The following is a 25,276-nucleotide window of genomic DNA, read 5'->3' on the forward strand; positions in this document are numbered from 1 at the left end:
GCCAGATAGACCTTATTTTTTAGCCATTTCGAAAATAAATGTCAAAAGGCTTGTGCTGGGAAGGGAGGTCAAACCTCCAACTCTGTGATTTGATTTTTAGCAATTGCTGATTTAGAGGAACCAGAATACTACCTAGAAAGTATAAAAAGCTAAAAATATTTTTTATAGTCCCCCATACATCCCAGATGGGCTGCAGTTTGTTCCAAATCATTTTTACAGTGAGGTTTGTGTATTGCATTTTATTCTGTGTTTAAGAGAATCACTGATATCATATTATATAAAATACTATTTTTAGTGGGCAACAACATAAAAGGATATGAAGGATTATACTGCAGCTTGATAAATCTTTAATCAATCCAAATCACCATTTCCTTGTAAAACTGGCTGTTGCAAACAATACCACTAGCTATTAGACCATGGGAAATTGTGTTAGACTGTATTACGAATTTACTACACTCTCACAGTTTCCTCCATCTAGACTGTGAAGGATTGTTGTTCTTTCAATGTGTTTGCTTCAGCTTTTAGATAGCTTATTTTAGTTTTGGAGTACCCTGTACAGCTATCCTGTTCATTAAAATGGACTTTACTGTGCTTTGGTGGGTTTTCTGTGCTTAGGGTTTTTAAAAACTTTCCTCAGATTAGTGCTTTATAGGAACCTTGTCCAGAATTTGCTTTTAAAGTTCTTTTGTCTATCCCTTTGTTACAGTTCTGCAACTCTCCCAATCACATTTAAATGCCTTGAAGAAAACAACAAAGTAGACAAACGTGTAACCAGATTTGTCCTACCAGTAGGAGCTACAATTAACATGGATGGTACAGCTTTGTATGAAGCTCTAGCAGCCATTTTCATAGCACAGGTTAATGGAATGGATTTGAATTTCGGACAGATCATCACCATCAGGTTTGTAAACAACACAGAAATAAATACCTTATTGAAAATACAGCTGTTCTTCAAAACAATAGAGAAATATTATCTTGACAAGTAAATGAGCACTTTACTAAGTTATACAAAAATTATGGTTTGCTGAAAGCTATTTCAGGGAAATAGTTTTATCTGGTTTTTTCCTTTACTATCATAAGGTGAAGAAAATGTATTTTCTTTTTTCTGCATTAATATTTATGTAAAATTAAAATCAAGCTGAATGCCCAAATACTTTATATGATACAGACCAATTTTAAAAGTGTTCTTAGTTATTAAAATATTACATACTTAGGTGTTATTTGTGTGATTATACAGTACCAGAATTTTGGACATGCTTTTGCTATACGTGGTGAAATTTCTTTTGAAGCACTTTGATGTGGTTCATAGTGATTAATGAACTGTAGTAGGACATATATATTTTTGAAATTATTTATTTTCAGCTTTCCAATTAAAATGACCAAAATATTGTAATTTTTTTTTTTTTATTTCTTTTAAAAGTATTACAGCCACAGCAGCCAGTATCGGAGCTGCAGGGATCCCTCAAGCTGGGCTTGTTACAATGGTCATTGTGTTGACTTCTGTGGGTCTACCAACTGATGACATCACACTAATCATTGCAGTGGATTGGTTCCTGTAAGTAGTGTTCTCCAACTGCTACTTTGTTTCACATTTTAAAACTTCAGGTAAAAAGTGATTTAGACAAAAAGGGATTGCACAAAATAATCTTACAAATTAACAAAATTCTTCAGGAAGAAGTTCACTAGAAATTCTTCATTAGTAAACAATATACAGTTAAGTCTTCAAGTAAGCAACTGTCGGGTTCTGGGAAACTCCTTTTGTATGCAATATTTTGTGCAACCTACAGTTCCTATATTGTACGTGCTAAGGTAAAAAATACTGCTAACTTTTATAAACTTATAAAACCATTTTTTACTGTCAACACAAAAAAAGTGGTTGCATATTTACTAACCAAAATATCTATCAAGAATTGTATTTTTGTCCTGCCACCTTGGGGTCTATGTCCATGGTTTTTCTATAACTTTCTCTGAAGCCAGTTCTGTGGAAGAGGATCAGAGAAATAAAAACAATGTTCTGGTACAACATTTATTAAATTAATATTTTCTGATTATTTCAAATACTTTATGTGCAGAAGAAGTAGCATGTGTGTGAAGCCGATTTGCAGCAATGCATAAAGAACAAATTAAATAGAAGATGTCGGAGAAAGTAATCCATTGTTTGCTGTGCTGTTTACAAAGTATGATATGAAAAATATAAGACTGAAAGTGCCTGAACATGTTCCTCAAGTGTTGCTTGTCTGATATGAGGAGTTGACGTGAGGGTTCAGTTGTATGCAAGTGGAAACATGTTCTGTGATTTTAGATACTTTAAAACTAAGGAGGTTTTAAGATGTACATAAATCCACCTGAAATTTTAAATACAAAATAAAGTAACTGTTTCTAATATTTTTAAAGTGCATTTTGTGTGTGAACAGCTCTGAGAGATGCAGAATATGCATTCACTTCTCACCATTTTCCTTCTTACAGCATATATTGAAAGGGGGACTAAGCCCTACACCAGCAGAATGCCAGTTGGCTTAATCATGCAGTGGCTTCACCTTGTCTCATTTATAGTGTGTTGTCTTTCTACAGGCAGCCTACATACAGACCATCTCTCTACTTTTTCAGCTACTAGTCGGTCATACATAATTGTTACAGGTTTTATTATTATTATTATGGTTGCGAAACATGGACTCTATCCAGTGACCTAAGATGAAGACTGGACTCCTTTGGTACTGTCTCTCTCCGGATAATCCTTGAGTACCATTGATTTGACTTTGTGTCGAATAAGTGGTTGCTCATGGAGTCCTGAATGAGGCACATTACCTGCATTGTGAGGGAGCGTCAGTTGTGGCACTACAGCCATGTGGTGCATTTCCCTGAGGGTGATCCAGCTTGTAAGATCCTCATTGTTGGGGACCCGAGTGGCTGGACCAGGCCAAGTAACACTGCGGCAGATAGAGGGTCATTTCCAGAGGGTGAGACTGGACCGCGTATGTGCCTAGGGCGTTGCCACCCGGGATCCCAAGTTGTTTCGTCGTGTTGTGAGATTTACTTACACTTGATAGTGTCGGTGTACCCACTTATAAAAGCATTTCTTGCGCTCTACTGTAATATAGGTGTATACTTTATAAATTTCCTATAAAATGAAAAAAATAATAGGATTAATTATTATTATTATTATTATTATTATTAAAAAAGTGGGAAAAAAACAAAAAAGTAATCACTGTTTTGTTAAAGCACACTGAACATACATTCTAAATGACTGGGTAACTGGATTTGTTATAGACAAATGTGACACAGCACTGACATGTAGATTTTATTGTTGTATAGAGAAAAAGTTAGATTTCTACACTAAAAAAAACAAAAATCTGAAGAACCTTCAGACCACCTCCATCTATCTATCTTCCAAACCTGCTTATCCAGATCAAGGTAATGGGGAAGTTGGACCCTATCCACACAAGCATTGGGTACAAGGCAGGAAATAATCCCTAGAAGTAGCACCAGACCATTGCAGGGTGAACGCCCTCGAGACAGGGTCAGTGTAGCATCCTCAATCCTCCTAACCTGCATGCCTTTGGCCTGTGGGAGGAAAGCCAAGTTGACATAGGGAAAGCATGCAAACTTCACTCAGGGAGTACTCAGGACTTAAATCTTGGTTTCCTTGTTGCAAGACAGCAGCACTACCGTTGTGCCATTGTGCATACCCTGTAGGCCACCTAAATATGGTAAACTATCTGAGGTGGAACATAAAAGCCTTTAAATCCAAGTGTTTTGTGCAAATCGTAAAATTACAGGTAAGTATTTAATACAGTACATGTATATGTAGTCAAAATCACATTCATTACCATTTGACCTTTACTATTTGACATTACTTATACTATATAACAATAATAGGAAAGGAGACAGAACTCATGGAATAAGTGAATTATTATGGAGTCCTAAAACAGTCAAAAATGGCTAATGAATGTACAGTTTAAAGCAGCAGATTTTAGAGTTTTTCTCTGGTTCTTTGTGCTGAAGGTTGTGCATCAAGGGTGCTAGTTTAAGTTCTGGAATTAATTATAAGAAGTAGCATTAGTGTAATGTCAGAAGATTGATCTGACTTATTACAGTTATCATTGAAATACAAAGCACACTACGCTCTGCATTTAATATATTTTGGAGGTAAGAATGACATTTTATTTCTTTTGTCTGGACCAAAGGAAATGAATAGACCTGTAACAACAAGCAGGTATTCTGGCATACAGTGACCCTTGTAAAAAGATGCCATTAGGCTTCCCTTTTAAAAATGACTTTAGTTAGGGTTTTTTTCCGTAGCTATTTTAACCTGAGACCATTAGTAACACACCCAAGGATGAGCCGGGCATAGGAGGACACCACATTTAGCAAGGTGTTGGTGCAGTGTTAGAGTGCTTTTATTAAAAACAACAGTGTCCAAAAAGTGCAGTGCACAAAATATGCAATACATAGATAAATTGTTCAGTAAAATCCAAGTGAAATGTGGAGGTTAAAATCAATAAATAATCCATAAAAATTAGGTTAAAATCCCAGGCACATTCATTCTTATAAAACAGTCATGAGCCCCAATGCCTCTTTGCAAAATCTGGCATCTGCTGAGCCAATTCTATCATGACATTAAATAACACATGCAGAATTTACTGTAATTGATATGAGTTACACTGCATTTAGCAACTGCATTTAATGCAGTTACAAAGACATCAGTGCTTACCAGCAAAACAATGCATGTCTGGACAAATGTGCATATTGATACTGGACAAACACCAGCTTTTACAAATAATACAAAGCTGTGAAGACAGTTTTCTTTTCAATAAGAATTCACATTTATGCAGCACACATATACATGACTGTTTTTGAACAATAGATTATATTTTCATTTTGGCATGTGTTGAACTGCTAAATAGGCGCTGCTTTTCTGTGACTTCCTTTATATTATATGATGTATGAAAAAATCTGTTTTGTATTTACCACACAAATGATTTAGGATGGGAGCAATAAATATTCAAGTTATGGACTAGTAAAACTCAAATCTTCAGGATAGAAGGATGTAGAATATTATTCTTCCCTTAAAATTGTCAGTGAAGTTTGCATTTTAAAATAATGTTATTTTTGGAAATAAACAACTAACCTGTGCTGGATTTGTAGAGTAAGCCCAGAACTCTGTTACAGACAGCAGCCAGGAAGGCAAGAAAGAGCCCTGGAGTAGACCCTGTTTTTATTTTGTGCTTTTTAATTATGTTTATGTTTCCAGTTTATCAACTGGTTGTATTTCTTCTTTATAAAGCATTTTAATTGTAAGGGACACTATACAAATTACCAGCTATGTGCAGTTTATCCTCCAGCACATTCACACACACACGCACATAGATTTAAATATTTTGCATTACTTCAGGCTGAAGATGTGTTGTCTTATTTTAATCTATTCTTATCTGAACAACATGTTTGTTTGTATATATTAATGCATTACTGTATGTTACATTATTTTCATGCACTGCTCTCTTACTTGTTCAGTTGAATTATAAGTTTTGATTATTGCATTGGTCATGACATATGGTTTAACATTGTTGTCATGCTCTTCATACTATTTAATGATTCATGCCCTGTGGATTGAACCACTAAGCATAGAATGAACAGGACTACGCAAAAAACAGCTTTGTATTTATTGGCATTTACTTTCCCTTGATGAATGAAGAAAATAAAGCTGATGCCATAACTAAGTCAGTATAATCCTATATAAACCAAGCATTGAGGTCTAAAGACTTCATTAGGTGGCCAGTATTTATATAACCCCAACAAAAATGTTGTGACAGTGTGACATCTGGGTTGGCTGTAACTCACATACTCCCTTGAACCTGGGACATTGGTAGACATAAACAGATGAAATGGGCAATGAGGACACATAGCAGCAAGATTGGTATAAATGTGCAAAATACTTTTATTCACAAATAAAGCATTCCACTTTTCTTTCTTTTTTTCTGTCTGCATAGCTGTGGTAGCTCACCTTGTGCTTTGCGATGATCTAACCTAATGGAACCATATACTGTATATAGAAAAAAGCAGCGGACCCAGTATAAATCCTTGTGGTATACCATATACAAATATCATGTATCTCCAACTTATAATCATTACAACTAACAAAGAATGTTCTACTTATTAAACAAGACTGAAACCAATTTAAGACACTGATAGATAGGCCAACCCATTGTTGAATGTGATTTATAAGAATGCTCTGGTCTATATTGTCAAATGCTGCACTCAAGTCTAAGAGAACAAGAGCAGATATACGGTCTCTGTCCACATTAATTCACAAATCATTTACCACTTTAACCAGTGCAGTTTATGTGCTATGATTTGTTCTAAAACTTGGGTGAAACTTATCAAGAATAGAATGTTTATTCAAGTGATCAGAATTGTATCTAAGAATTGCAGGTTAGAAATTGGTTTACAATTGTCAAAGATAGAGGAGTCAAGATTACTTTTTTTGAGTAGGGGTTTAACAACTGCAGTATTTAGACAGTCAGGGAAGACCCCCATATCTAATGATGAGTTCACTGTGTCAAGTACACTACCAATTAGGACATCAGAGACTTCTTTAAAAAAGCTTGTTGGTATTGGATTAAAGATTCAGGTGGAGAGAGTCAACTGAGAAATTATTTTACATAGTTTGGTTAGATTTATTCCGTTAAAAGAATTTAACTTAATTAAAAGGGTATGCTGGGATTCAATTAGATTAACTTTTGGGGATGTATGTACTATGTTATTTCTAATACCATTTATTTTGTGTTTCAAAAATAAGACAAACGCTTCAAAAGTTTCACTAGTAGTTTTCAGGAGGCATTTCATAATGTGAGCTGGGTTAAAAAGATGATCAATAGTTGAAAATAAAACTCTTGGATTATTAGCATTATCATTTATAATTTTACAGAAACAGGATTGTCTCTCAAAGCAGACTGCATTGTTATAATCAGTTATTTTTTGCCTTCAGTATTTCAAAGTGTATTAGTTTAGTTTTTTCCTCCATTTACACTCAGCCCTCGTGCATGTTCTCTTTAAATCAGACACTGTAAGTCTTCCATGGTATAATAATGCTGGAGGATTTCTTAAATATATTTTCATGTGCCACTGTATAAGCTGCTGCTCTTACCTTAGCATTAAAATGTTCCACTTTATTATTCACACTATTACTACTGTTGAAGTAAGCACTATAACCAGATTGATTGTTTAGAATATTAGCAAACATTGAAGCTGCAGATGTATCAAAATAATTTTTTTAACAATACACTTCACATTAGTTGTAGTTATCAGTATTTCTTCATTAAATAATATGCAAAAATGGTCAAAAATGCTGACATCCACAACCTGCCTAAATCCAACCTGTGGCTTCCCTTATGCGTGGACTGGGTGACATGCTAAATCAGATCAAAAGACTGCAGTAAGTTTAGGAATTCTCTTGCTTTCGGGGGTTAACCAAATGAAACTTTAAAATTGCCTACATTTAGATACCTATCATACATAGTTTGTTGTTATTATGAATACTAAGTCTGAGAATTCCTCAATAAAAGACGCATCATATTTTGAGGGTCTATAAACGGATAATATGATAGATTGGGAGATTCCTTGAATAACAACTCTACTTCGAAAGATGGGAATATACGAAAACTGGCATTTTTACCATTTAATTAGCTTGAGTAAATATTCTCTAAACCGCTTCCTTTAGTGCTGTGCCGAACCAAATGAGCAAAACTGTAATTCGGGGTTACAGCTATAATTAATATTGCAGCACCATTTGAGTTAAGCCTTGTTTCACTTAGTGAGACAAAGTCTATATTCTTATCACTGATCAGATTATTAATGTAAAAGGTTTTGCTTGTTAATGCTCTAATATTTAGCAGAGCCATATTTAAGTACTTGGAAATGTAGAGCTGAGACTAATAAGGTTATTCTTGTTAATGCCACTTAGTGCCTATTTTTTCTTTAATCTATAATCTGTTGTTATAGTTCTAATACAGTGCACAACTATAGATGAAATATACCACTTTGTCTGGATTTTTTCTTTTAGACTGTGGTTAGTTATTCTAGTGTTAATACAGTGTACATCTGAAGGTGAATTCAGAACAGAATGACCACATACCAAAATTACATAGTCAGGGAAGATAAATTACCTTTGAGATGTTTTAGAGAGGACCAGAGAACTGAATCTGTTGGGATGCAGTCCATCTCATCTGAAGAAACACAGTCTCTCCCAGAAGAGATCCCAGTTGTCCACATAGCTGATATTTCATCTTTTGCAGAAGCCTCTCAACCAGTTGTTCAAGGAAGAGTAGTTAATTATAGGGTTTATTTGACTGTCTAAATAACAGCAGATACTTGAAATGGTGATTCTAGCAGCTGGGGTCCTCTTTTGTGTGGCCTGCATTAGTGCTGCGAAGTCTGCCTTTAGAACTTCCAACTGTCAAAAACGAATGTCATTTATGCCTGCATGGAATATGACTGTTCCATCAGCCCTGTCCTGGTGCTTCCCAAAGACTGTCGGTGCTCTTCTTGTAATGCTTCCAACTCATGCACTAGGAAAACAAGAAACAAAAGATTTCTGTTTAGGACATGAAATATAAAGGTTGCGTACAATGGAATCCCCGGTAACAACTATATCAGCAAGATCTGCCAGTACAGTGGGGGAGTGAAGAGGGTCAAATCGAATGTGGATTTTGACGCTTGTCTGAGCTGACGTAGGTTATCTGGCCTTGAGCCCCTGCCTGTATCGTTGAAATGGCCAGGTGCTATTGTTGTTATCCTGTCAAGTAGGTGCATGGGTAAAACTCGCTTGGCCTCCTCATCAGGCAGAATGGTGCGGGCTTGATGTTACCACGAGGAGACTAGTTGATAATATAATTTCATTCTTCTTTCATCCAAATATTAATGGATAATTAATAGATTTCCATATACATTAACAATGTTCTTATTAGAGACATAGCAGCTCAAATAAGTTGACTGCACCTTTACAGTTAGTGAACCATAGTTCATTTCTGTCCTGGGGTGCCTTCTGTGTGAAGTTTGCATGTTCTTGTTCTTAGAAATCTTATACTCAAAATCTGGGACCAGAAACTTGATAGGGAGTTTATAGAGTAATAGTAGACAATTTTTTTAAGTTAGATGGATGGATGGATGTTTAATAAGTTGACTTCATGTGTTTGTAAGAAGTTAGTTTAAGAAACATAAATTATCCTGTTGAGGCCTGTCAGGAGGATATATTTAATCTAAATTAACAGGAATTAATTTACATCACTTACAGCAGTTACAAAGAGACCTTTATTTCAAGAGTGGAAAGTATAATTTCTCAGGTAAAGGAAAGATTATATTTCATGCCCAGCACAGCATAGGTTAAGAAGTCAGTACTCTAGAAATGAAGCCTGTCTCTTGGGATCTTTTTTCTCTTAAGTAGTACTGTGTTGCTAGTTGAAGACACCAGTGAGAGTTAGAAAGCCTTTAAAGGCAAGTGAAACCAGTACTAATCGAACTAACAAAAAAATCACCTTCAATCTCTGAAATGTCCATAGCTTTCAGTTTTCATGAGATGCTGGTAAATTGTTATTTGTACATATTGTGCGTTTTTTTTTTTTTTGCTGTTAACTTTTGGTTGTTTAAGCCACTTTTAATAAAAAAAAATAGTTGTCTACTTCTCATTTGTTTTACTTATATCTATATAGTCATTTCATGACAACACTTGCTTTATTAAACTGTCCTTACAAATAAAACAAAACTATATGAATATGACTTTAACTTTTTTGTTTATTTAGATTTGCCTATTGTTACCTAACAGATATCTAATTAATGTGCTTGTCTATTATATGTGTAACTACATATGGGTCTGATTGGTTCAAATGTTACCCTAAGCAGTTTTTTATGACCTGAGTGAAAACTGCCCTATGGGTAGGTATAATGTTGGCGTGGATGTTTGGCATTTATGTTTAAATATAAAAGTGGTTATAATCAAATATGTCATTGTCAGATCTGTATTTAAGTTCTAAATTTATTACAAAAGAAAATGTTAAAAATTGACTACATTGACATTTTGTGTTTTTATCTTCTCCAATGCTTTTAGTACTGCTTAAACCGGAGGTAATGTAAAATTTGTATATTGGCTTTTATTTCTGAAAATGCGATTCTTTGCATTGTTTATTGCAAGTGTATGTTAAAAAGCATGAATTTCTGCCAACAGGGACCGGCTGCGCACCACAACAAATGTGCTGGGTGATTCAATTGGAGCTGGAATTGTGGAATATCTGTCCAGGCATGAGCTGCAAACAAAAGATGCAGAAATGGGAAACTCAGTTGTTGAAGAAAATGAAATGAAGAAACCGTATCAACTGATTACTCAAGAGAATGAAAACGAAAAACCACTAGACAGCGAAACCAAGATGTAGTGTTTTGAAGTGTGTGTGTATGTGTGTATGTGTGTGTGTGTGTGTATGCTGCTTGTGGGGACTGGATAAAGGATTTTTTCCCTGTGTCAATATGTTTAAAGGGAATCAGGTTTGTTTTGTTTTAGATTATTTTTCCAGTTGATTGGTCACATATACAGTAAGAAATTCTATATAATCTGTATATTTACTGTGAGGCTTGAAAGCTTACTGATTATCAATTAAGATACTAAAAAGTGAACAACCCCCTGTAGTTTCTCGTTGTAATAATGAATTGTTTCGAGTGCCAGTTTTAGTTATGAAAGGTGGTTTTATTGAGTGTTCTAGGTTTACACAATATTTCTGTGCTAGCAATGCTGTAGATGTCATTCATTTTAATGTATAGTAGTGTGATATAATGTGATAACATGATTTAAGTGGCATTTTTAATGTTTTTTTTTTCCTTTTTTTTCCCCAAGATATCAATAAAGACCTGAACATTTTTGTGTTATAGTTCTTGCCCAGAGCACAATCACAAATTACCTGTTCTTTTTTTTTTTATTATTTAATTTACAACAAATGTCTAAAATCTTACACTATTTGATTTTTTTTTGTATGTTGGAAAAAATAACACCAGATTCAGAAGTGAGTGTGCTCTAAATTCAGAAGGCTGTATCAGGTGTTGATTGAAAAGGGATGGTGTGAGGACACAGGATGGTTATTTATGATAAAGGTAAAGGATGTTTGTAGGTTTATAGATGTGTGTTGTTTTTTCAAGCATTTGTGCCACATATTCAGATTATATTCAGGTCTACCCATACATAAAAACAAGTTTAAATATATGTAAATATATCTTCAGCTGAAAAGTCCTTCATAGACAGAGAACAGAATTTTATATTTGGGTGAGCTTTATAAATTGTAATGGAGTTTTATTTTAAGATTTTTTTTTGAAGTTTAAATTACAAAAAAGATTATTTTTGTTAAACAAACAGAAGGCTACAATATACCTGTGAAGTCTCCATGTTGTATACTTATGTGATCAAAATAGTCAAAGTTTAAACACACGGCTGTATGTGTGATTGACATACAAAACAAACATTTTTTAAAGGATTTTGTGTTTTGGAGTATATTTTTGTATAGAATAGGCAAGCTGTGCCTTCTAACAATTGTGGCTACTTTTTTGAAATTTATAAATAGATCTCTTTATGATTTTTTATTTTGCTAACTGATGTTCTAGAATGTAGGAACATATTTTCTAAAATTTTTTATAGAAAAGTATCATGAGGTGGTACTTGCATTCAAAACATTAACTTTTAGAAAATCTAAAGTGGTTTACATGTGAATCTATGCTGTATAGCTGATGCATCATTGTTTGTTTTATTTACATAACTTAAATGAATTATTCTGTCATATCACTTGATAGCAAATTATAGAACCTTGTGTTATGATCTTTAAGAACTAACTGTTAAGAAAACCCAAGTTATGGCTCTCTATTTACATTTGGATGTATATGTAAGTGTGGCATAAGTTGACTGCTAAAAAATAGATTTGTCTTCTGTAAAAAAAAAAAAAATAGGTTTAAATAAAAAAGGAAAATGAAAACTTAATTTGTATTTTTTGTTACAGTGAATTATTTCAAACTCCCATATTTAGAGACCCCAGAAAGTAATAATAAAACTTTTATTGAAAGGTTGTAAAGTTAGAAATTTCAGAACACCTTGATAAATTAGTATTTTTCTGCTGCTGGTAAGGTAATGCTTTGAGAGAAGAACCATCTTATTATTAAATGTTTTATGGTCATTATTGCCTTGCTTCTTTCTTTGCTTTTATGCAACTTTAGCCATCATTTTACTGCTAATACACAACATTGTTACTGTTTTGGCTATCAGGACATTATGCACAAACAAGTCATTGATGTTGATGCCTCACAGTTCAAGGTCCTGGGTTGGAATCCTTGTATTGGTATATAAGAATGACCTGTCTGTACGGGCTATGCACTTGTTCCATATCTTTGTGTGTATTCTGTTTTTTCTTCAGCTGCTGTGCTTTTCTCCCACAGACTGATCTGCATATCTAAACCAGCCTGGAGTGATTAATTGATTGTGAGTAGATAAGTATTGTAGTGTACTGGTATCCTCTCCAGGGATGGATCTTGAATCATAAATAATGTTGCTTGAGTTGATTCTGGCTCCATCACTTACCCATGATGCAGAAAATAGATAAAGAAAATGGATGGATATGTTCGCCCCAGGCGGCACGGTGGCACAGTAGGTAGCGCTGCTGCCTCACAGTTAGGAGACCTGGGTTCGCTTCCCGGGTCCTCCCTGCGTGGAGTTTGCACTGTTCTCCCTGTGTCTGCGTGGGGTTTCCTCCCACAGTCCAAAGACATGCAGGTTAGGTGTATTGGCGATTCTAAATTGTGCTTGGTGTGTGTGTGTGTGTGTGTGCTGTGGTGGGCTGGCTTACTGCCCACGGTTTGTTTCCTGTCTTGTGCCCTTTGTTGGCTGGAATTGGCTTTAGCAGACCCCCACCGTGACCCTGTAGATAGGATATAGCGGGGTGGATGATGGATGGATGGATGTTCACCCCACATACAAACCAATGAAAGGAGTCATAATACATGTTATGTCTGTGCCTTACACACATACTAACATTACTTTTACTCTTTAAATCAACTGAACTTAATTCCTGATCAGAAGGACTTTTTGTTTCATCAGTGTAGTGTAGTGTGAAGTACAGCTTAGAGTACTTGCACAGACTTTCAAATCTAAAACAGTAATATAGATTTACCTTTACATTTAGAGTGCTAAAAAGGTACAGATGATGTGCTTTGTCTGATCCACTTCCAAAGGTGAAGTTTCAAAAAACCTCAGTGGACAAATGCAGTTGTAGAAAATAGAATAACAACTCTTGTGTTTTTTCTAGATAGCTCAACTAGAAAAGTTAACTGCTGTAGTTTCCAATAATGCCAAAATAGGGATATCACATTTTAAATACAATTAGCAAGTTAAGTGGTCTAAAAGTATTTTAATTAGTGTAATCCTTAAACACCTTTTTAACAGTTGAAACTTTTATCTCCTACCATTAAAAGGATGTGTTTCCAGTATACAGTATGTTAATATATTGTAGTGTTTTTCCTAAGTGTTAACCGTATGTGTACTTGCAAGGCCAAGTAACTACTCTATATTAATTTCATGGCACATTTCCCACTAATACTGTCACAATCGAACACAAGATCACAGACAATAAATCCGATAGCCTGTATCTTATTTGCCTTCTGGGCATACTAAAGAGCTTACTCATCACTTACTTTGTAGGTGTTTTATATATATTAGTTTTTGTTTTGTTACAGACAGTTATTGTTTTGGAATTTTCCCAGATTTCATCTCCCATTTCTTCTGATATTTCAACAGACTGATGGCTCTCCCATACCATCCTTAAGCCCTGAGAAATCATATCAGAGCAGTCCTTCAATATATAGTGAGAACAAAACAGCAATAGATGTGTCAGCTTTATCACAGGGATCGGCCTTTCAATTAAGCTAAACTTAAAATTTGTAAGTAATGTTTTTATTTATAAAAATGTTTAATATTTTTTTATAAAGTACCTTATATTAAAATAATTTTTAAAAATCTTGTTTGGGATTACTGTACTGTGTATTTTAGCAATCTGCCTAAAACCCACCAATGTGGAAACCCTGAAACAAATCTCTAAGGCAGCGGTCCTCAAACTTGGTCCTTGAAGGGCCACACTGGCAAGTCAGTTTTTTCATTAGAAGCCAGTTATTGCTGCAGAAGCAATTGGCAATTATTGCACTAGTAACATTTTTGTTCATAATTTTAATTAACATGTTTCTTAAGATCAGCAGTTAATAATTGCTTGTTTTAGTCTTAAATGGCTGCATCTTTTGTTTTTTATTTGCCTCTGGCTGCACAATGAAATATTTTTCGTATTATGCAAGGACTTGCTTCTATTTAAGTAGCTGAATTGGAACAAAGCCTGTAGCCACTGCAGCTCTCCTGGACCGAACTTGAGAACTCCTGGTCTAAATTAAAGTTCGGTCCTATAAGTCATGGTATGAATTCAGAGTTGTTAGTAACTGTGCTAAATGTGGAGGTGGCTCTCCATGCCTGGAATGTTATGATTGTTATCTAATTTTCACCATGTACTCTTGGCACTGACCCCTCTACCCTACTGGCAAAAGGTTTTTTTGGGGCTGAATTATGTTTCTCCCCAATGTTTGTGTTTATATCTTTGCTTCTTATATATGTTATTAAAGAAAAATAACTAAAATGTCTTACAAAATATTGTCGGCAGCCATTATTACTTAGAAAGCAGTAAGTTGGTCTTAAAGTTAATTGCTGACAAGAAAAATGCACCTAAAGCCTCCAGCTCACGCAGCCAAGTCCCCAGTCATTGCAACTGTGTCAGTGGAGCCATGCACTTCACTTATTGGACTTGTTTCAGTCAAGCTGCCAGTTTCAATATTTGCTACAGCATCTGGCCTGTTGAGCCACCTACTTCAGTCTATCCTTCCATCTCCAGTGAGGTACAGGCTCTATAGTGTTTGTTGCTGTCACTGCTAAACCACCAGTTCCTGTCCCTGCCTTTCCACCTGAGCCACTATTTCTTTGGCTTCACTGCTCAGTTTGTGCCTCCGGCTGTCCAGCCGTCCATTACCTCGGGAGAGGTTGATCTGGTTTTTCAGTCAAGGGCCACTCAGGATGGCTGCCTGAATTGCCAGAAGCAATTTTGTTTTCTTTTTTGGCTGTTCCCAGAAGGACCACTTTTGTACCTTTCATTCCTGACCCAGAAAGAAAAAACTTTTATTTCTTTGGCAGTGATTATGAGAGGGTTGCATTTGTGCAGTTGCCTGGCAGCTCCACAGGTTGATGGCCATGGCAGACAGAATTTAGAGTCACTGCCTAAGTCCCCCTCAGTGGATGGCCTACTTGTGGATTGTATGAACTTCTTCCAGCATGGGGCACAGCAAACAACATGCTCAAGTCCCAGGGAGTGGAAATTGGTATTGCTGTTCAGCATTTGAACTTTTGTGGAACTTTCAGTGGGGTATTGATAGAGGGGTATTATGTTAAGGTTTAACTAGGATCTCTCATTGGACTTGTTTATTTTGTTGTTTCTTGATGATTAACACAAAAAAATGACAAAAATATTGTTTGATTGTCTATAAATACAGTATAATTGTCAGGTAATGTGATGTGGTGGTGTCTATGCTGAAAAGGCCCACACTATTACCTATGTTTTGGTTTATATAAATGGCATTTCTGCCTGGTCTCTATTAAATTGAAGCAGTGAAGCTTAACTAGCTAATAATATGTGAGAGCCAATAATCCAGTACCTCTGGCCAAGACAGTCCATATAGGGTTTTGTGTCAATGTGGATCTGAGAAGCAGCATCACAAGAATGGAACTCTGGTGGGAGGAGATAGACACCAAGAGTAGATCTAATAGAAAATCGTGAGGAACACTTTGAATAACGAGGACAAGACTGGATTAGTAGTTATCTGTCTGCCAGATGCCAGTTCATTTAATGGCAGGATACTCTAGTTAACCGAATATAAATCACACTTTATTTTTTCAGATGATTTTGTAAGTATCTGGACCCAGAGAAGCTATTAACAAAATCAATAAAGTTAGATTTTATTCCAAAAATATATTTTTGCACAACTAGATTAAAGCAACAAATGTTCAAATTGTAGGTCATAGTTCTGGGATGTGGACATCCAAATACTAGCACGCAGGTTCCTGCAGTTTTTGAATTAGTGAGTTATTATTAGATATTTATAGAATTCCTTTCTGAGAGAATGATGGCTTCATGTGCTCTTCTTCTTCTTTGGGCTGCTCCCATTAGGGTTTGCCACAGTACTAAAACAGCTAAAATGACAGTAACTATAAGATGACCCTTTTGTTCCATCTCACTGCTGGTTGCAACTAACATTTTCTTGCCTTTTGTTTTCAGACTGATGCCTCTGAAATGGGTATGGAAGTAGTATTAATGTAGATTGCCAGACAAGACCAACATTGAATTACATAAATAAGTTTGAAAAACTCTCCTCAGTAGTATTTTAATGTAGTTGAGAAAAGGCTTTTGCTTGAAAATGGGTCGTTCAACAACTGAATTTGTTCAGCAGAGAATTCACCTTGTTTATGGACTATGTCCTGTTGAAGTGAATCACTTGCAACCAGGTAACCAACATAAAAAACATGCTAGTTCTTTAGTGGTTCTGAGCACAGCAGCCCCAAATTTCAAGAGATTCACAAAACTAATATAGCACACAAGAACACTGACACTTAATCCCATCTGTATGGGTGGTTCTTCTGCATGGTTGGCACTAAATCTTTTCAGGGGTATTTCACAGAGATTTTTTATTGGAAATAATTTTAGTGGGACTCAAAAGAGTGTACACAACTTTGACAAGAAATGTTAATACCGTGTTCACTCTTTCCATAGCATACTAGCCGCACCTTGTCTGCATCTCACTACGGAGTCCTCAAACATTATATCTGTGGTCAGATAAACAGACAGAATAAGAGGCAAAATTAAGCACAAAAAGTATTGGGAATGTGTAAAATGACCAAGAGGAAGACACTATTCACAATAGTTCAGAGGGAGTTCCTTGCAGATATGGTTCAATACCCTAAAAAAAGCTAAATATCTGGTGTTTGATTAACACTTTGGCAGTTTCTTAGTGTAATTCTTTGATGAGGCGCACATCATTTTCTTTGACTGCTGCAACCACTTTCACTCTAGTACCAAATACTAGAAAGCATTTGAGGATTCTATTGTAAAGAAACTGAAGTTCATTTGTCCTAAAAAGTAACTTGGTGTTTAGTAAAAAAAAAAAAAAGCCTTTTTTTTTTCTCCAAATTTTACACAATAACATAGCACTTTAGGCAACCTATTATTATGAAGATCATTTATTTGGGATTCTTAAAACTTTATCATTAGCCTTTGCAGTTTTACAGGTCAATAGTGATTTACTATTCCATGACTTAAGGAAGCGGTCAGAAAAATATTTCACTTGCACTGCACTCAAAAAAGTTAGAGCCAATATTTGAGTACTACATTAGAAAAATGTCTGCAACCTAGCAACACAAGGACTTTGTTACTCTGAAACTCTTCAAGAAGATAAAGCTGGAGACTTGGCCATCATTCTTTTTATAAAATAAAAGTTTCATGATTACTTCATCCCCATCATGTTTTGTTGTTGTTGGTTACTAATGTGTTAGTCATATATTTTTAATTCAGGAGTGTAGGCATTTAAAGCAGCAGCACCTACTGATAGTTCCTGGAATTGTGCACTCTTTATTGTCAAAGAACTAGAAGCATACAAGAAGTACAGTAAGTAACAACAAATTCTACATTAGACTGACGTATGCTCAAATTTCAGGAGCATGTCAAATGATTGGATAAATTGCTGAATTTGACCAACACTTAATTATCTTGGTGTTACATTTTCAAGGCAGCAAAAGGAAAAAGGTAAAAAATATTTAAAAAATAACCAGAAATTTGTTACATTACCATTCGGGTGTTTAGAACAGACTGCAGATTGTTCATAAACAAAGATTGAAAAAATAAAAGGCAAACTGAACCAAAACGCCATGTAAAAATAAAGGTCAAAAAATGAGGGCAAAATTATATTTTACTTGGCTAAATCAATGAAATACTAACTAAAATTAAACATGAGGCATCATTATTTGGATTTTAATAAAAGTTCTTTCCAAAAGCTTGGATACGTTGTATACAGTGACACCAGGTTATATAGTTGAGGAGAAATGATGTCACACTAATTATGATTTCACTGTCTGCGATAGTAAATGGTGCAGTATTTTAGAAACCAAGGTCTTGGGGTCTGTTCCAAAAATCAGGACTGCTAAAATCCAGCTAACGTAAACCACGGTATGTAGAAATCAAGCTAATTCTATTCCAGAAAAACTGAAGTTAGCCAAACATGCATTTCTGGAACAGAGTAAGCCAGAATTTTTGATCACTGAGGCCAAAGATGTGGATAACTTGCTAATTCTGCTTCTGTAATGAGCTGTGGATTTGCTTCTTCCAGAATGAAAAATCTGACAAAATCCAGCTGAGTTACTGTTTTGACCAATGCCCTGAAACTAACCTGCAAAAGGGAAAGCTTAATGTAAAGGAATAACACTTTGCAGCCTCAATAAATAAGGAGCAGAGCATTCAGTCCTAAGATCAAAAACCACAACAAAAAAGTTCTGTCAGAAGTGCTGACCTCAGTTGCACCATTTAAGAAGCAGAAAAAGCCAACAAAATGTTGAAAGTGTTGTGCCCTTTCCTGTATGATTAATTGACCCAGAAGCACAACCTGTTCTGCAAATTCTGTTTCAAAAAAACATAATTAGACCCCAATGAGAAATAGAAATGCATGCATGAATTTTACTGTTTTACATTCAAGTGTTTATTTTATTTTTTTTTTTTTTTGGTTAACACCAGCTGTCTCCACAAAATTTAAAAGTGTAAAAAGTGTGCCTAACTTTGAAGAAATGTCTGCACATACACACACAGGCTATTATCAAGATAGAACAATTAAATAACCACATTAAAGAGGAATTCCATAGACCTGCAGGCACAGTAAATAAATATGCAAATAAATATAAGTAGCCCCTTCTGTTCAGTGTTTAAAAGAGGGACACAGTAAAAGAAAAAAGGTCTATGTTGAGATTAAAGTTGAAATCTCAAAATTTTTACTTTAATCTCATAGTTTTTTTTTCATTAAAGTAGAATGTCATAAACTTCATTTAAAATCGGTGCTTAATTTACTAGAATTTCTCAAATCCCATCATAACTAAAGTAGCACATTAAATTCTTCATATTATATGTTTTCTTCGACACAGTTGTTTATCAATACATACTTCTTAAACGGATTATCTCTTACACCGATAGGAGCAGGCAGGCAGTGATCACCATACAGAATACAATACATTCATGATGTTACAGCTATCTGAACATTTTAGAGTACTAAGATATATAAATCATGTAATTTTCATGAAGAAATGGAATAGAGCATGTATTAAACATTTGGGGCCCTGGTGGCACAGCAGTAGTGATGAGCTGGCACCCAGTCCATGGATTGTTCCTGCCTCCCACAATATGCCTGCTATGACATGCACAACCCTGGATTGAATAATTTATTGCAGCAGTACTATGTCTGTCAAATCTACCAAACTCCGATTTCAGCCGTATTTTCTTTGTCCATATAACCAGTTGCTGTAAGTGTCTATAATAAATGTAAAACCAGCTGAAAACTTAGAAATATCATTCTTGAAAACTTTTAAAGAACATTGAAAAATCTTTGTTATACATGCTTTATAATTCCATCCTTCCAGGGTCATGCTAGTCCCAGCAACCACAGAGTGCAAGACAGGAACAATCATTGGATGGGGCACCAGCTCATCGCTACCACTGCACCACTGTGCCCCCACAGGTTTAATTATTGCCAGTATACATTATTTAAATGAAGTTAACAATTTATCTGTAAAATGTAACATACATACATTAATGCAATTCATGATAAAGATTATATCAAGTATACATCCTAGTTTTCTAGCCAAGAGAATAGGGAAATCTAAATCAACTTAGAAGCCAATCGTAGTCATCTGTAAACACACGCTGTCTTCTATTGAATTGAATTCCTTTATTGTCATTGTATGGTATAAGGAGATGTAATATGCAACTCCACCATAAACTTATTTTCCTATAAATGATGAAAAAAATAATAACCATAAAGAATAATGAAAAATATATCATTTGAATGCATAAGTACAAAATTCATGTGTATATGTAGTGCAGATAGTGCAAATGGTTCATAAAGTGGCTCAAGTTGTTCAGTATTACAGTTGTAGTGCAAGTTTACATTGAGGTTAATTGTAAGTACAAACAGTTCTATTGGGAGCACTTGATGGACAGATTGTGTTTATAGCTCTTGGGATGAAACAGTTTCTTAACCTTTGAAGTCTGTGCAGGAAAGGCTCTGAAATGTTTGCCGTATGGGAGATATTCAAATAGACTGTAGCATGGTGAGTAGAATCCAAGCAGAAGCTGGTGGCTTTCCTGAGGTAGTCTGTGCTATAAATATTGTCCAAGGCTGGAAGCTGTATCCTCTAATGTAAGCTGCAATTCTCTGTGCTCTCAACATAACCCTTGCAGCTGTTATACAACAAACACATACAATAAACAGGTTAAAACATTCTCAGTGGTGCACTGAGAGTAGCGACTCTAAGGCAGCTATGGTATTTGGAATAGTTTGGCCATTTTGTACACCATTATATTGATACAGACTGATTACAATCAAGTGCCTTAAGTTGATAAACAGTACGCATTTAATTTTGGTGTATTTGATACAGCCCGCAGCATGGATGTTAATCTAAGAAAGAATGACCATAGAAACAGTAACACAGCTTTGACGCTGGGTGCTGCCAGATTGCAAAATATGCGTGGCTTTTACATCAAGTTTATTTTTTATACATCTCAAAGTGAGTGTGGAAATGGGCATACACATATACAACATATACATGAGGTCCATTGTCTCCAACACAATCTGACAAAGAGGGAAAAAGCAACCATAAGAGTAGCCCACAAGTCACTTAGCTAGCTCTGTGGGACCAGTGTAAGTACCTGCCATACTAATTTCTTTCTAGTGAGTCACAAAAAAATATGTTGCTGAAAAAATTGACAATCCAAAAAGTAACACTATATGAATAAAAAGGGAGTGAAAACTAAACCAGAAAAATCAGTGTACAAAAAATATGGTGTGAAGCTATTTAATGAAGATCAAAATTAGATAACAGTTTATCTGGATTCCCTCTGGACATATTTGGTGAAACTGATTACCGAAACATTACCCATCAGGACATGAGATCATGAAGACCTGGTTCAGCTATCCTGCAGGCATGAAAGGGTTTGAAACACCAGTGAAGAAAAGTACATGTAGAAAAAATCTAGAAAATGTAGCCTGCTATGGTCAGGATGATAGACCATCACACACTCACTCAGACAGAGTCATTAATCAGTCTAACCTGTACTAAGATATTCAAAGCACAAGGCTTCCACATTTATGATAAATGGCATATTTCACTAAGAAGAGGAACTGGAATCTTTCTGTATTGGAAGTAGGGCCAAATTGGAGCAGTTTTTCATATTTCTTAAGAAAAGAATACCAAGGGTTTCAAAACAGTCAAGTAAAGAAAGAAATGGAAGCACAATAACAGTATAAACAGTGGGGTATTATTTGCATTGTCTCCATTTTATTTTTGCTAGTACAAATATTATCCATGTACAACCTGAATTTACCAGTTTAGGCTTGAAGGTCATCAGCTGTATTGTTGTTTTTTTAACATATATGTTTGCACTTTATGTTTAAGCTTTCCCCAGTCGAAGCCCACCAGACAGCATACACTAGTAAAGAGGTAAGAAGTTGGTGAGTTTTGTACTGTGCTTTTACTGATTTATAGATATTTGACCTTCTGCTCTGTTCCTTGTGATTATGCCTTTGGATTCTGCATTGGAACTTTGTTCGCTCAGATTGCCTTGTGTTTCAGGAAACTCATTTTTGTATTTTGGAGCTGGTTTTTGTCAGAGAGCATTTTGAGTAATAAATTTATAAAGATTTTGTGATTGCCCTCATTCTAGTTGGGGTTTGGTGGTATATCACTTCTAGTGGGCATTATAGGAAGTACTTTTGGAACTTATTGTGATTTATGTACTTTGAACTGTTCTGACATGCAGTGTGAATTGTGGGATCTTCTTGTGACGGTGCAGGTTGACTCCACGCTACTGGGTCCTTTTGGGAGCCTCTTGAACCTGACATTGCTGATAACATAACAAAGGGATGAGCGAGGAAAACGAGGACACTACAAAGTGTAGGAGCATAAAGTGATCAGTGCTTTTATGTTAAAACAGAAGTGTCCAAATATATAGTGCAGTGCAAAAGTTTTTAAATAAATAATCCATTACAACAGTGAAGGTGAAGGTTAAAAACAGTTCAATAAATAATCTAATAAAACACTGGAGGTTAAAAGCCAGAGACAGAAAACAAAAACTATGAGCCTTGATTCCCTTTTACACCCTTTTAAAACATCATGTTTGCTGAAAAAATTGACAACCCAAAAACCTCAGAATCAAAAAAAGATCAGAATTAGATAACAGCTTACCTGGATTCCCTCTGGACATATTTAAATGAAATGATTACTGAAGCATCACCCATTAGGACCTAGCACCTCCTCCCCTTTTTCCTATTTGGACCTTGCAGAAGGAGACACCCATCAACAGGTGCAGTCAACCTTCAGATCACAGGCCCATGTCCCTACTGGCCATGGCTCTTGTGACAGATAGGGGGTGCTGTTGTCCCCTTGAACCCTCAGATCAGTCACCAGACACCAGGTAAAAGTCCAAATATTGACTTTATTTGAACAAATACATGCACAAAGCACCCTCCTCTCCACAATACTCATACAATACAATCAATAATCACAATAACAATAATCCTCCACTCCCAGACGCGTTGCCACCCAGCTCAGCTTGTCGTCTGGTATCTCCCATAGTCTTTTATAGCCCGTGACCTGGAAGTGCTTCTGAACCTCTGTCCATGTGACTTCCTAGCACTTCAGGGTCAGATAAAAACTCCTTTTCTTCAACCTGGAAGCACGTCATTCCCTTTGTCCAGGACACACTTCCAGGTTGTATGAAAAATACTCGTTGCTCCTCCCTGCAGCTCCATCTAGTGGCCCCTGTGGTATCCAGCAGGGCTGTGGATGAAAACTCCATTGTCCATAATTCCCTGCTGGTATTCGGGGCACCTCCATGCTGCAGGGAGGGCTCCACCTGGCAGCCTGGGGGTATTGGCCGGGATGACTGGCTGGCCATAGAACACACTCTCTAGAGTTCCCAATCCAAGCTCACACATCAACCCACCCACAGTCTCTCAGTATCTGCGGGTGACACCACATTTCGGGCCGCTCCTACTCCCAAGGTAAGAGCTCAGTAGAAGTGCCCCTTCTTCAGCTTTAGGCTCCTGCAGCCCTGAAGTTCACTCCCAACCAACTGTCTTCTCACTTCTTGCTTTCACAGACGCTCTCACTCTCTCTGTCTCTTTCTGCTTCTCTCCATTTAACTTCTGTCTGTCCCTCATCTTTCTCTTTCCTCTCCCACTGGCCAGTCTATTTTCTTCCCTTATGATTTTTTTTCTTCTCTTTTATTTTTCTTTTTCTTTCCTTCTGTCCCGTGCAGGCTCCTTTATCCTCTTCTGCCTAATTAGATGCAGGTGTGAGGAGCTGCTCCCACCATGGCATCATTGAGGTGCCTGACTGATCTGCCCGTCTCCACATGTGTATGCTGTACAGTTAGCCAGGTTCTCAATTAACCACAGAGCAAGACGTACCCATACACTGCTGCACCTGACTGGAGCCTGCACCTTCTCGGGGCACGATTATTTATTTAAAACTGGCCACCTATTGCTGAGCCACGGACCCGCTATTCCACATTTGTATACACCGGTGTGTGCCTTTCTAAATGATGTTCAGTCAATTCAGTTTGCCACAGGTGGACTGTAGTCACATTCTAGACACAGTCCAAGAATAATTAAAGCAAACAAGATGAATCTGAAAAAAGTTAGAGTGCCACAGCAAAAGGGTCTGAATACTGACATAAAAGAGAAATTTCACCTTTTGCAGATCTTTCTGAAAACATATTTTCTCTTTTTCATTATGTGTTATTGAGTGTAGATTAATGGGCAAAGATGGTATCCATTTAAAATTAAACCTACGACATTGTAATAAAAGCAGAAAGTGAAAGGGCTGAAGAAGTTCAAAATCCACTGTATGAGACAACATACATTTTTTAAATATCTTGGCCACAAGAGTCAAAGAGTCATGTTGTCAGCTTTCTACAGCATATCATGATCTGAAAAAATTCCTCCAGGCATAATATGTTGAGACCTGCAAAAGAAGCTAGGAAGTAGGCGAGGTGTCACAACCTTAACTTCTGCCAGGCCCCAAGGCAACCTGCTGGCTTCTGCTGGAGCAGGTCCAAAATGAGAATAGTAAAATCGACAAAATCTCACCAAAAAGACCCCCAAGAAGAGGGTAACTGTAACCCTTGGCTTGTGCACAGAAAAGCAAGTAAAGAATCTTTATAAAAAAAGTAAGATGTATTACCAAAACCTCTGTGACAATAAATTGCTCCAAAGTGCAATCCAAAAAGCAAACCTGTCCGAGTACAGTAATCCAAAGAGAGTAGTCAAAAGCAGAATGAAAAGATCAATATCCAGTAAGCATAAAAGAAAGTAATTGCAAAACACAATTGAGAACTCGCCAACACCAAGCTTTAACAAGTTATCCGATCGAACCGCCTGTCTGCACAGCGTTTATAGGTTTGGAGGCAATTCTAGATGGAGATGGACAGGTGGCCCCACCTCTTGGGGAACCACCCCCAAGACACAAGGAACACAGCAGAACGCTTGCTTCCACATTAAAACAAAATTACACAAAACCAGAATATTACAAACACAAAATAAATCATTATTATAAACATATACAAAGCAATTTAAATTAAACAGAAAAGATATGAAAAAGAAGCATAAACAGAAAATACTGAACGTGAACTGGTAGACACATAATAGGTGAGAGTTTGTGCTCCATCTCCCATTTTACTAATTTCTTTTCATTTAAATCCACTACTTAATATTAGGTGTCATTTACTTGCTTCTCCTGAGATGTCTTCATTGGGATGGAGAACTCACCAAAATAATCCCCTCTTACAGCCCAGGGAGTCAGCAATGGCAGGGAGTCCTGCTGGGATTCAATGAGGAGTCTTCTTCTTTAACGTATGGCTATTTT

At 36.2% G+C, this 25,276-nt stretch overlaps 1 protein-coding gene across 1 annotated transcript in view; it reads left to right on the forward strand.

Moving 5' to 3' along the window:
• LOC120527293 (excitatory amino acid transporter 1-like) overlaps nucleotides 1–11,972 on the forward strand; it is a 90,632-nt gene extending 78,660 nt beyond the window's left edge. Inside the window, exons 8-10 of the mRNA XM_039750537.1 lie at nucleotides 707–901; nucleotides 1,421–1,555; nucleotides 10,217–11,972. Of these exons, the coding sequence (XP_039606471.1) occupies nucleotides 707–901; nucleotides 1,421–1,555; nucleotides 10,217–10,421 (535 nt within the window). The 3' untranslated portion in view covers nucleotides 10,422–11,972. The remainder of the gene's footprint in view (nucleotides 1–706; nucleotides 902–1,420; nucleotides 1,556–10,216) is intronic.
• Nucleotides 11,973–25,276: the final 13,304 nt, after the last annotated feature.

The sequence above is a fragment of the Polypterus senegalus genome, chromosome 4 (genome assembly GCF_016835505.1).
Source record: "Polypterus senegalus isolate Bchr_013 chromosome 4, ASM1683550v1, whole genome shotgun sequence".
In the NCBI taxonomy this organism is placed as follows: domain Eukaryota; kingdom Metazoa; phylum Chordata; class Cladistia; order Polypteriformes; family Polypteridae; genus Polypterus; species Polypterus senegalus.